This window comes from Biomphalaria glabrata, chromosome 9 (genome assembly GCF_947242115.1).
Source record: "Biomphalaria glabrata chromosome 9, xgBioGlab47.1, whole genome shotgun sequence".
Taxonomy (NCBI): Eukaryota; Metazoa; Mollusca; class Gastropoda; family Planorbidae; genus Biomphalaria; species Biomphalaria glabrata.
Window position 1 is genome coordinate 26,585,245 of NC_074719.1, and position 13,766 is coordinate 26,599,010.

Here is a 13,766-nt window from a genome sequence, read left to right on the forward strand (position 1 = left end):
ATGTATATTAACCAACATTAGTGACTTGATGAAATGAAGTATATTAACCAACATTAGTGACTTGATGAAATAATGTATATTAACCAACATTAGTGACTTGATGAAATGAAGTATATTAACCAACATTAGTGACTTGATGAAATAATGTATATTAACCAACATTAGTGACTTGATACAATGAAGTATATTAACCAACATTAGTGACTTGATACTATGAAGTATATTAACCAACATTAGTGATTTGATGCAATGAAGTAAATATGTCAACATTACTGCTTACATTCGTGAGCCTCGTTCAGTCGTGGAGTGACTTTGGTTTGCTCATAGAAATGAGAGGAACGCCTGGGCATTAGTCTGAAGGATGCCCATTCAGCCGTTTCTCTCCACGTAGCTGATGTGTCCAAAGAAGCGACAGGTACCCAATACAGCTTGGGATCAGTGGCGTTTCAAGTTCTGCCAGGGTGTAGCACTATTTTCTGCCAGACCCTTTCCGTCAATAAGAACCTTATAGAACCAAGTGATTACACACGACAGTGTAGATATAAACCATCACAGGAGGTATAATAGGAAAGCGAAGTTGATGAAGAGACAAACTAACATACGTCTACCAAGACACAGTGTATTGTAAAACTAAAGTCTAATTATTGATCTGCATGGATTTCTTTAAATAAAAAAAATAATCAAAAAAAAAATTTAAATTTAAAACCAGGGCTGAAGATCTGATTTTTTTTTCTGCATCAAATTACATGTAGTAAAATGTGTAGGTCGCAAGAGGGTCTGCTTAGTCAAGTGAAATACTGTACTCATCACTCAAGACAATGTCATATAAATTGAATCTATACTATAAAGTAGAATGTAAAGCGTATGTATGTACCGAATAGAAATCAAAACCGTTTGACCAATCTTGATAAAACTTGGCAGAAATGGTCCTTGGGTACTAACTTAGACCTTAGTGTATGCATTGTAGCCCTAAAACAAACTTAAGACCCTCAAAAAAAAGTTTACCAACTCTATGAAAGCATTATAACTTCATCGATCTAGACTATGTTTACATAAAAAGATCGAAAGGATCTAGATCTAGATCTAATTTTAAGAACTACACTTTGCGCATAAAGGTTTTTACTTTGACACATTAAAATATGAAATATAGTCTATTGATTTCATTATTTAATAAAATTAAACTTCAAATTTGTGTTTTAAAAGCATTTTTACATAAATTCGTTCTCTATATCTGCGAATTTAGAATTCCTAACGTACGTTCTTTCTTTAGACATTACATGAAAGGTTACGCATCTCCCTATTCCTAGGTTTAAAACTCTAATTTAACTCTAAGATGAAAGACCTTCTCTTCGCAAAGATAGTTTTATAATTAAACACATGAACATATTAATTATAGTCCATCCATTTCATATTTTAATCAAATTAACATTCAAATTTGTTTTTCTAAAGCATTTTTACATAGATATAGATTCGTTCGCCAATGTTTTCATAAAAAAATGAATTCCGGTCAATTAGCTATTTTTAGCTCCATTCATAATATTTTTTTATTCATGAATTCATACATTCGCTTTACTTATAACATTATTATTTTCTTTAATTGTTTCTAATGCACTATATCAGTGACTATATCAGTGTTACGCAAGTTAAGACCCGCGGGCAGCGGGTAACATCTGTCTAGTGCCAAATATCCTGCAGGAAAACTAGTGCACATTTTAAAAAAAAATTGTGTGAAATGAATGATTGTATATTAGGAAAGATGTTCCATTGTTAATTTCTTCATATTCACCATAAAGATGTACACCATTCAAATCTGAGGCCAACATGTATGTATATGTTGACAGGTTTGAACTCTGGAGCTGATCACTTCTTTCAACTGGTTTCCTGCTTGTTCTGTACCACAGTAGCTTCAGCCAGTCTTTGCTTCCTTATTAGTGCTGTGATCAGAAACTTCACAGTGGCTCAAGCCTTACTCAGCCTGTGCTATATACTTATGATGGTAGGAACGTAGTACTTTGTGTAACATTTATTAACGCTAGTTTTTTATTTATTTTTTTATTTTGCAAGAGCTAATTTTTTAGGACATATTAGGTAGACAATTTATTTAAAAATATAAATATTGATTTTTAGCTTCTGGGAGGATTTTTCATCAACTTTAACTCAATAGGTCCATGGCTGAACTGGGCACAGTACTTGAGTTTGTTTAAATATGCCCAAACAGTAAGTTTAATTAATTTTTATTTACTTTATGATGTCATCATCTACAGCAGTGTGTCTCAAACTTTTGATAGTGACGTCTTTTTTAAACCATAAAAGTTCCATTCTCGCCGTCCGTCTCTTTTGGCTAACCCTGAGGTCTGAAGGAGTGATGGTCCGGCAAGCGTTTTCCTGCAGAATTGCATTCTCCTGGCGTCTTTGATTACGTATAGCGCACTATTCCAACATATCTTTGGCCTCTGGTGTGGAACTCAGAGTAGGAGCGTAGGCACATATCAAAGTCACATGTCCAATAGATGTGTTAAGGCGTAGTGATAGGAGTCTTTCTGAACCGTTGCACTTCAGCTCTACTGTGTTCAGCAGTGTGTTCTTAACTGCGAAACCAACGCCATGTTCCCTTACTTCACTTTCGGCTTTGCCTTGCCAGAAGAAGGTGTAGTCTTTTTCTTTGATTGAACCAGAGTCAGCTAAACGAGTTTCCTGAAGGGCGGCAATGTCTATTTGAGCCTGGACAGTTCATCGTTTATTGTTGCAGATTTTCTGACATCTTCTATGTCTGGTAAGTTTTCATTAAGTCCTGTTTGTAGAGTACGCACATTCCATGTGCCCAGTTTAAGAGTGGAGCCCCTTTTTTTTTCTTCATGTCGAATGGTACATTGGCTTTGTGCCTGCTTTTCAGATTTTGTCCTATCCTCGTGTACCCAAACGAGAAAGACAGGCATGACGGGACAGCACCTTATTGGCTGGGGGCTGCCCAGCTTGAGGCGGGCGGTAGCTGTCCATTGGAATCCTAGGATTCCTCCCACCGACGAAAGTGGCCCCTGGCGCCCTGCTCTACGTCAATTGAGCATTTGAGCTTATAACCGGTGACTGCCACTTCCCGTGTTTGGCCGACGCCAAAGGCGAAGCTGGAGTGTCCTCTCCAGTTTTTGGGGTTAGGGCTTTGAATAAGTGAGATGAAAGCCTGGGCATTGTTTATGGTCGAAACGATGTCGCCCACACAGCAGTTCCCCCCTCTTCGCGCAGCTGATGTGACCAAAGGAACGGAATATCCAATACAGTTTGGGATCAGTAGCGCCGCAGGATCTGCCAGGCTGTAGCACGGTGTGCCACAGTTTGCCTTAGGGTCACCAGCTCCTGATTTTTACTCAGGGTTGTCTCCCGAAGCAGGGCAGCGGAGGTTTGGATTCAGAGTTTTCCTTCTCCTAGATGGGTAGCCAACCAAGGCTAACGAGCCCCTCCTGCCCGAAGCTTACTGGTTTAGGCGCCAGTTGCTCGCCTTTGCCCCTTCTCATGTCTGTGGTAACGGTTCCGCCAGGCTCAGTAACTGAGCCACACGTGAAGGCCAGGAGTTGGACATGTTGTCAGAGGCTTTTTGAGACGCATGTCATTGGAAGCACTTTATAGGTAATGATGGGCTTAAGACCATTACCACTTCCTGCGTTAACAACCTTGCGGAACCTCTTGCACCAACTAGACCTAATCATGGTAAGACAAAAGTGATTAAAATTTGTCAAGCTTACCAGGTCCTATCATAGTGCAGACTGCGACACAGATCACTCCTTGGTATGTTGTAAGATCAATCTTCTCCCCCAAAAAATTCACCATACCAAGCAGATTAGAAGACCCCAATCGGATGTAAGCAAGATGTGTCACCGTGATCTCCAGATACAGTTTGCGGAATATTTTGAACGCGAGTATAAAAATATCTCTGGAAATACAGCAAGAGAAAAATGGGAACACCTCAAGTCCACCATACAAAAGACTTCCCTGGAAATCTTTGGAAGAAAAATTACAAAACAAAATGATTGGTTCGACTCTAAAGCAGCTATATTAGCACCTGTCATCAGAGCAAAGAGAGATGCACTCGCTACTTACAAGGCAAAACCTACCCAACACAACCTGTTAAGTCTGAAAGAAGCTAGAGCCAATGCACAGAGGACAGCAAGGATCTGTGCCAATGAATACTGGGTAGAGCTCAGTGAGAATATTCAGCTCGCAGCCCAAGTGGGCAACATAAGAGGGGTGTACGAAGGAATCAAAAAGACTCTCGGATCCTCCCAAAACAAGACAGCACCTCTTAAATCAACCACTGGGGAAATTATCACAGACAAGTGCCAACAAATGCACAGGTGGGTTGAACATTACTCTGAGCTCTACGCCACAACAAGCTCAGTCTCTGACTCAGCCCTTAAGGCCATCATACAGTTACCTACAATGAACGAGCTAGATGAAACACCCACCCTTTCAGACCTCAACAAAGCCATAGACAACATGGCTGCCCGCAAAGCACACGGATGTGATGGTATCCCCCCAGATCTTCTTAAACAATGCAAAACTACTCTAATCCAACCTCTACACGAACTGCTTTGCAAATGTTGGCAAGAAGGTGCTGTGCCACAAGACCTGCGGGATGCTAAAATCATTACACTGTATAAGAACAAAGGTGACAGAAGCGACTGCAACAATTACAGGGGAATCTCCCTCCTAAGTATTGTAGGCAAAGTCTTTGCTCGAGTGATACTTCCCAGGCTACAAAAACTCGCTGATCGGGTCTATCCAGAATCACAATGCGGCTTTCGCTAAGGGAGATCCACGATTGACATGATTTTCTCCATCCGCCAACTCCAGGAAAAGTGCAGAGAACAAAGGATGCCTTTGTACATTGCGTTTATTGACCTGACAAAGGCCTTCGATCTAGTTAGCAGAGATGGCCTCTTTAAAATTTTACAGTTAATAGGCTGTCCACCCAAGCTACTAAATGTAATCATATCTTTCCACCAAAATATGATGGGTACAGTGCAAATCAACGGTGCCAGCTCTGAAAGTTTCAGTATAAACAGCGGAGTTAAAAAAGGATGTGTCCTGGCCCCAACCCTCTTTGGAATACTATTTTCACTGCTAATCCACAACGCGTTTGACAAATCCACCGAAGGCATCTATCTCCATTCCAGATTTGATGGCAAACTCCTAAATATTGGGAAAACCATAAACTAACTACGGTGTCCAAAATGGAAGTCTACAAGGCATGCGTTATAAGTACACTGCTGTATGGCAGTGAATCATGGACCACCTACGCAAAGCAAGAGAGAAAACTGAACTCATTCCATTTGAGATGTCTCTGTAGGATCTTGAATTTCACATGGAAAGAAAAAGTGTGCAATACTGAGATCCTTGCGCGATCAGGTATTCCCAGCATCTTTACAGCTCTCAGACAACGCCGCTTGCGCTGGCTTGGACATGTTCGCCGGATGGAGGACAAGCGCATCCCGAAAGTCATCCTCTATGGTCAACTCGCGACTGGCCCCCACCTCCGTTACATAGATGTAATAAAACGTGACCTCAAATCAGTGAACATCAATACTGACAATTGGGAAGACATAGCTCTAGACCGCAACAGATGGAGAGAGACAGTGACCAAGAAAGCTATGGACAGTGAAAGTACATGGGTCTCAGCTCAGGAAGAAAAACGTACAATCCGATAAACGACCAGCTCCTCTACCACCGAAGAAAAGCCACGTTAACCTGCGCTATCTGTGGACGGGAGTGTCTCTCCAAAATAAGGCTCCACAGCCACACGAGGAAGTGTACTTTGAGATGAACCATAGTCGTTCTACGACTGAAGGAGACCAATGATGAGTATTCCGAAAAATGCGAGTCGAAATCTTAGACTAAAACTAAGACTGTCTTATTGATCCTTATGGAAATTTGTTGTGATTACAAGGACTCTTTTCTCATATAAAGACAACATAACAAAAACATTCACATGAATAGAACAGACAACATAAAGCAGGATCACAACATTAGCCTATAGTACAGTGTGAGAGAGATTTGATATTAGCGCATGCACATCACAAGATCTTGTCTTGTAGGAAGCCTGTTATTATCACGCAAAAGTAGTCAACAATAAATGCATCATAATTGAGGGAAATTCGCCCTTTCTGACACGATTAAATCAAGATGAATCGCGTTAGTGGAGTGCTTTTGATGCTTTATTCGAAAGAATAAAAAATGAATCGAACCTTTTGAGACGCTTCTCGTATATGTGAACTTATAGAAGGCCTCATAATGATCTCTTAATTAAATTATTTTAATTATTGAAACACCGATAATGTCATTTTTACAAATCAAACAGATTTGGTGTCCCTTAGTCAGTTAATTGAACGTTTTTGCATGTTGCAATGCCCGAGGGGATACGCCTACAGTTTGAGATACGCTGATGTAAGAGATATGGGAAATTGATTCAGCAATGTCACTTAGTAAAATGCTTATTTCAGAAGTTCTACTAAAATATGTTAGTGTTATTAGAATAGGTAAAATATTTTTTTTATAAAGTTTCTTTTGCTTAAATGTATACAACCTTTTCCCGTAAGTTGTCATTGCCGGAAGTGGTTATGGAATTAAGCATTTCACTGCCTATAGAAGGCTTTCAATGGCAGGCATCTCAAAAAGCCTCTGACAACTAGTCCAATTCCTGGCCTGCACGTGTGGCTCAGATATTGGGTCCGGTGGTACTGTTATCATTGAGAGGAGAAGGGGCGAGAGCTAGTAACTGGTGCCCAAACCAGTAAGCTTCGGGAGGGTGGGGCTTGTTAGCCTTGGCTGGCTACCTACCTAAAAAAAAAAAAATCTGAATTCAAACATATGCTGTCTTACGGGCAGCTATACCAAGACATTGGAAAGGCTTCGGAAGTCGATTCTGGCAGAGCCTGATCCCAAACTTGATGTTTCTCTGGATACATCAGTTTCACGGAGAGTGTGTATCTCTGTGCGTGTGTGTGTGTGTGTGTGAGGTGGACTACTGTGTGGTTAACATCGTTCCGACCGTAGCTAATGGCCAGCAGCTTTCATCTCGTCATCTCTTGAGAGGATCAATAATCTTGTCGTGACTCAATGAAAGGACGCCGTATATAATTTCATCATTTATACTACTGTACATTATTATAAACATCTTCAGTTTCAAACAATTTCTGATGGTTTTGTTAATTGTGTTTCATTATTGTTAGCCTCCTTCAGTCGTAGAACCGCAATGACTCATCTCTTAGTTACGTGTGACTATTATAGCTGCAGCTAGGAAGAACGTCGTTGTTACTTGATTGGAAGTTGTTGGTTTTAATAACTTGCTTTGTCCTTGACAGATTCTCTTCATAAATGAGTTTAAAGACAGACTATTTTGTAATAGTACTTACTGGTAGGTTTAGATTTTGTTATAATTTGTGCAGATTAAAATGTGTGTGTTTTATAACTGAACTCAATTAGCAGTGTTTGTGTTGAATAGATTGTTTAGTTATTATAGTAAGTGATAGAAAATGTACCGTTAAAAATAGAATTTTAAGGAGTCTACACATTTCTATAAGCCTTTCAGTTAAATAAACAAAATATTTTCTTTAAATTTAAATTAGACAAAAAACAACAACAATTAAATTATTTAATGGTATCGTTTTTAAAAGTCAAACATATGCTGAATGCTATAAATTTTATTTTTCAGTGTAAGTGGTAACACCTACCTGGCAACACAAGGCATAGCGTTTGAAAGTGATTGGGACTTGCAAAAAAATTATCTGGCACTAGTATTCTACACCATCATTTTATTCACTTTGTCTTATGTTCGACTGAGAACTCTGCAGAAAACACGTTAAGTCCCAATTCAAGGAAATTTAATCAGATTGATTCTACATTGATATAAGTCACAAATAACTCCAATTTAAACATTGACGGGAAACCAATAGGAATTTCAGATTAGTTTGTCATTTTAGCTCTCGTGTTTATGTTTGTAATCTTATCACAGCATCTTGAGCCTACATTTTGTTTCTTAGCAGCGTTTTATAAGTAAAATTATTATTATTATTTACATCTAAATGGTATGGAAAAAGTTCTTGGTGGACATTTGGATATTTAAACTTCGTTTTAATATATGTAATTATTACATCTAGGGCCTACTACACAGTTCATTACACTGAGAACTTATTCTAATAACAACAGAAGCTGAGAAAAACGTGTTGAAGATTCCTATCTATGGCAGATAACTAGAAATAACTTTTGTTTTGGACAATCCGTTGTACAGAATAGAGAAAGTGTTGATAATTGAGTCATTTTCAAAGGATTACGAGATTTTCGTTTCTCTTGTTAGTACTTTGTAAAGTCCAATATCTAAGCTCTTCACTTGTAGCATAGACTATGTTATAGTATTTCGTTGGAAACAAATAGTGGCCTTTCATTTTGACTTCATTGACATTGCTTAGTTCTTTTCCTATTTTTTTAAAATTTAGGTTTCATTACATCGCCTCCATATTTCTCTTTATCGTTTTATTTTCTTTTTATATGTTGCTGTAAATATTGCTTAAAGAAAGTGCATGTAAACTGAATCTGTTAAAAAATAAAATATTATATTTACATTGACAAATATTAATGCGAAAAGACCGGTAACTTCATTCATATTTTAAAATAATCAAAGTCCAATATTTGTATTTCTTTAAACCATTGTGGCATATCAAGCAACAAATACATACTATGAAACATTATATCGTCATTGTACAATTTTTGATATTTAATTTTTTTTTCTTTTTGTTTTCTCTACCAAATAAACACAGTGTCTTTCATTACCATTCAGCAGTGTGAACGAGTCTGTTCAGTAGCCTCAAAGCTAATAAAGATATTGAATTTGTATCACCGGCGGATCCAGGAGGGGCGGTAGGGGCGATCGCCCTCCCCCCACTCGGCCGACCCCCCCCCCCCCCCCGAGTTGGGGGGGAGGGGACGGACGACTTTTTGTAAAGAAATCACACAATTCGTATACGAATTTCGAATTTATTAGTTATGTTAATAATATATACTAATTATTTATATTTCAACCTATTTTTAGATTATTTCACCCCCCCCTCTCTAGTATGTTGGCCGATTTGGTGGGATGGGGGGGTGGCGATGGCATCAATCCGCCCCCCCCCCCACCATAAACTTTCGAGTGGGGGGGCGGTCCAATTTATTTGTAGAAATCACAGCTTGTCAACGGAATCAATTAAATACCTATGTAATTAAAACTTGTTATTGAGATTTTAACCGATCTTTATATTATGTCGTTCCCCTGTTAGCCGATTTGGGGGGGGGGGGGGGGAGGGGGCGAATACATCTGCAGCCCTTCCAACCTAAACCCTTTGAGTGGGGAGGGGGGCGGTCCTACTTTTAATTAGAAATCATAGTTTATGAACAAAATTAGTTGAAGTACAATATAATTTTTATATTATGTTGCTACACTTCTGGTATCTTAACCGATTCGGTGAGGTGGAGGGGGGGGGGCGATTGCTTCTGCTGCCCTCCCCACTCTAGCCCTCTGAATGAGGTGAGGCGGTCCTATTTTTATGGAGAAATAATAGTTTTTGAACAAAATTAGTTTAATATCTAAAGAATATAAGCTATATATTGATGTTTTAATCCATTTGTATATAATGTCGGACACACGATCTGATCTCAAATTTTATCATCAGTAAATATAAAATGAAAAAGGGTTGTACCAGGTGGGAGTGGCGATACATGCGACCGCCTTCCGCAAAAAAAAAAAAGATTTTGGCGATTACCACTGGGGGAGCTTACAGCTCTTCCCCCGACCCCACTGCAACCTATGTGACCAAAGGACCCGCACTTTCATGGAACCCGCGCTAATTCATGGTGTATAAATTATTAAATTAAACCATTTTTTACTTAAAACAGGTTTCCCGCGCACTCCTGTCGATTTACCAGGAGGTCCTGGAAATTTCCCAAAATCGCAAAATATACGAAAAAGTCCTTAAAATATACACAAAATTTGTTATTCAATATGGAAAAGGCCAATCTTTTGCGCAGCATTATGCATCAGCCGTAATTGTGTAATCTGGTGAAAGAAGCTTTTCGCGCCTCAAACTAATGAAGAATTACTTGAGGTCAACAATTCTCGTATATAGATTGAAACATTTGGTAATGTTTGCTATTGATTGTGATCTATGTTGGAAATAGATGTTATGTACGACTTCGCTACATGCAAGGCTCGTAAAGTAATTCTGTACCTAGTAAAGGATGAATAAAATGCAAAGACGAATTTATTTTCTAATACAAACTCCTAAATTTCATTTATTATCCGTATCCCTACCCAAACTTGGCCTCGCGATTCCGTTTCGCATAGGGCTCTACAATGGTTAAGTCCGGTTCTGCTATTTAGTGACGGATGAATACTACTTGCTCCTCGCCCCTCTTTTTTTCTTTTTCGACTCTTAAATTACCTAGTATAACTCTCTCCTTCCGAGTTGCAAAAAGAGTGATCTTTCCATGGTGTCCAAACTCTTGAGCGTGCTCTGTCGCCTCGATAGTTACTACAGAGTAGATTACCCCCCCCCCTCCCTTTTTTTTAACGTAAGGTAGAAATAAAAAAAAAAAGAGTGATATTTCTTCATTACAACGGTCCGGCCCTGCTATTTTGTGACTACGTTTAAACTGTTGAGGGATACGCCGCTATTTTACATGGCCGGTCTTAGGCCACTGCAACCTATGCGACCGCAGTGGGCCCCCACTTTCAAAGGATCCGTACTTTCATAGGACCCGCTCTAATTCAAGGTGTATACATTTTTTATTAAACCATTTTATTTTATAACTTAAAACAGATTTCCCGCGCTCTCCTGTCGATTTAGCAGGAGCTCCTGGAATTCTCCCGAAATCGCAAAATATACGAAAAATTCATTAAAATATACGGATATGTATACAAAAAAATTGTCTTTTTGGGGTGTCATTAAATATGGAAAACAATTCTCAAAGATAGATTGAATCATTTGGTAATTCTTGCTATTGAGTGGGATCTATGTAGGAAACAGAATTATTATGAAATATACTGTATGACTTTGCTACACGCAGTGGGCCTCACTTTCAAAGGATCCGCACTTTCATAAGACCCGCGCTTATTCAATGTGTACAAGTTATTAAATTAAACCATTGTATAACTTAAAACAGATCTCCCGCGCCCTCCTGTCAATTTACCAGAAACTCCTGGAAATCTCCCGAAATTGCAAATATACGAAAAAGTCCTTAAAATATACGGAAATACATAGAAAAAAAAAGTCATTTTGGGGTGTCATTCAATATGGAAAACGTCAGTCCTACGCGCTATTAATAAAAACGGCATTATGCATTAGCCGTAATTGTGTAATGAGGTGAAAGAAGCTTCTCGCACCTCAAACTAATGAAGAATTACTTGATGTCAACAATTCTCAAAGATAGATTGAAACATTTGGTAATTCTTGCTATTGAGCGGGATCTATGTGGAAAACAGAATTATTATGATATACTGTATGACTTTGCTACACGCAAGGCTCGTAAAGTAAATCTGTACGTAGTAAAGAATTAATAAAATGCATACACGAATTTATTTTCTAATACAAACTCTTAAATTTCACTTATTGTCCGCCTCCCTACCCAAACTTGGCCCCGCGAAATCCGTTTCGAATAGGGCCCCACAATGCTTAAGTCCGGCCCTGCTATTTAGTGATTGTAAAATGTTTTACATGTTTCGGATGTTCCTTCAGAGATGACGATAGTTTACTTCCTAGTCCAAAACTCATGCATGGGATGTGAGCGGGCAGGGTTTGACAGTCCAGCGCGCAGACATCCGTAGCGAACTGTGAAAACGTGTTCTCCCCCCCCCCCTCTTGTTTTTTTTCGTGGGGTGACTATGCGCAGATATAAGAGAGTGATATTCCCATTTACTTCTCGTCTGACCTGATTAAGGAAGAAGAGAATTATATATAAAGATATATGTAAACGCGTTTATGCTTAGGGTTAGGGTTTACTGGGCGTTAGGGTCAGGGTTTGGAAAAAAATCGCCCCCCCCCCTCCGAAGTTCTGGATCCGCTAGTGATTTGTATATCATCGGTATTCCACTGTTTTGTAAAATTTGGGACATTCAAGTTTTTTTTTTGTTTTTTTTTTTTAGTTATTTAATGAGCGCCTAGCTTTCTTGAATTTACATAAATATTTTTTTCTTTACATTTTTTTTTAGTCTTACTTTAAGGTTGTTGTTTTTTAGCGGCCCCGAAAGGGGAAAAGACGCTATTAGTATTATTTTGTGTGGAATGTCTGTCCGTTTTTCCCGTTTAAATCTCGTAAACTAGAAAAGATAGTGAAAATCAGACATCATAATATTTTAGACCATTCAAAGTTCTGATGCAATGGCTACTTTTTTCTTTTCTGAAAGCGAAAAATCTAATTTTTTAAATCACTTATGCAAGCATTTTTTTCATAAAAATACACCATTTTTACAGCTATTCACTATAAATAGTAACAAACACGGGAGGCCACTTAGTAGGGGGTATGACTATATTGAAACACGTTTAACCCAAACGGTTTTAGATTTTTTGTCAAAAAATATATTTTTTTTTACATTTGTATTGCTAAGTTAAGTAATTTCTGTTATACTAACTACTACATTTACAAAAAAAAAAATGTTTTTTTTTAAGAGAAAAAATCTATTTAGTATGCATGTAAGTTGAACATAGTTTAAAACAACAATTAATAAGTAGTTTTTCATATTATCTCATGAAAAACCGTAGGCTATAAATTCGCTTACACCAATCCTTTGGTCTGCTGGACAGCTGGGGCACCACACAAGATCCTTCAACCTTCTTTCTTCATTCTTGTATGTCATTTGTCTTTGATAGAATTTCATTGTGATGATCTTTCTGAAAATATTGAAACCTGCCTTTTTACCTGCCTGGGTGGACCACTTTGTGGGCCGATTTTGAGTTTGTGTTTGTGTATACTTGTTAAAGTGATGCTTGTAATATAGAAGTTTTGTTGTTTAGTTGTGGACTTTTTTGTTTAGCATGCCACTGTAACAAATCCCGTAAACTTTTATGCAAAGTTTTAAGATTTAACATTTTCAAATACTAACATATTTCATAGGTACCTTAATCTGTAGACTGTACCTTCAATCTGTAGATTGTACCTTTAATCTGTAGATTGTGCCTTTAATCTGTAGATTGTACCTTTAATCTGTAGATTGTACCTTTAATCTGTAGATTGTGCCTTTAATCTGTAGATTGTACCTTTAATCTGTAGATTGTACCTTCAATCTGTAGATTGTGCCTTTAATCTGTAGATTGTGCCTTTAATCTGTAGATTGTGCCTTTAATCTGTAGATTGTACCTTTAATCTGTAGATTGTACCTTTAATCTGTAGATTGTACCTTCAATCTGTAGATTGTACCTTTAATCTGTAGATTGTACCTTCAATCTGTAGATTGTACCTTCAATCTGTAGATTGTACCTTCAATTTGTAGATTGTATCCTTAATCTGTAGATTGTACCTTTAATCTGTAGATTGTACCTTCAACCTGTAGAGTGTACCTTTAATCTGTAGATTGTACCTTCAATTTGTAGATTGTATCTTTAATCTGTAGATTGTACCTTTAATCTGGTTTCAAAGGTTGTCATGGCCAGGGGTGTCAATGGGGTTAAGCTCCCATTGTCTATAAAGTACTCCTAATGGCATGCGTCTCAAATAGCCTCTGACAACTAAGTCCAGCACCTGGCCTGCTC

At 38.2% G+C, this 13,766-nt stretch overlaps 1 protein-coding gene across 2 annotated transcripts in view; it reads left to right on the forward strand.

Annotated features, from left to right (window-relative positions):
* The window catches only part of LOC106050955 (broad substrate specificity ATP-binding cassette transporter ABCG2-like), a 33,890-nt gene extending 25,123 nt beyond the window's left edge, over positions 1-8,767 (forward strand). For both annotated transcript variants that reach the window (XM_056042775.1, XM_056042774.1), the window contains 4 exons: positions 1,842-1,996; positions 2,128-2,217; positions 7,353-7,405; positions 7,703-8,767. In XM_056042775.1, coding sequence (XP_055898750.1) covers positions 1,842-1,996; positions 2,128-2,217; positions 7,353-7,405; positions 7,703-7,853 — 449 coding nt within the window. In that variant the 3' untranslated portion in view covers positions 7,854-8,767. The remainder of the gene's footprint in view (positions 1-1,841; positions 1,997-2,127; positions 2,218-7,352; positions 7,406-7,702) is intronic.
* Positions 8,768-13,766: the final 4,999 nt, after the last annotated feature.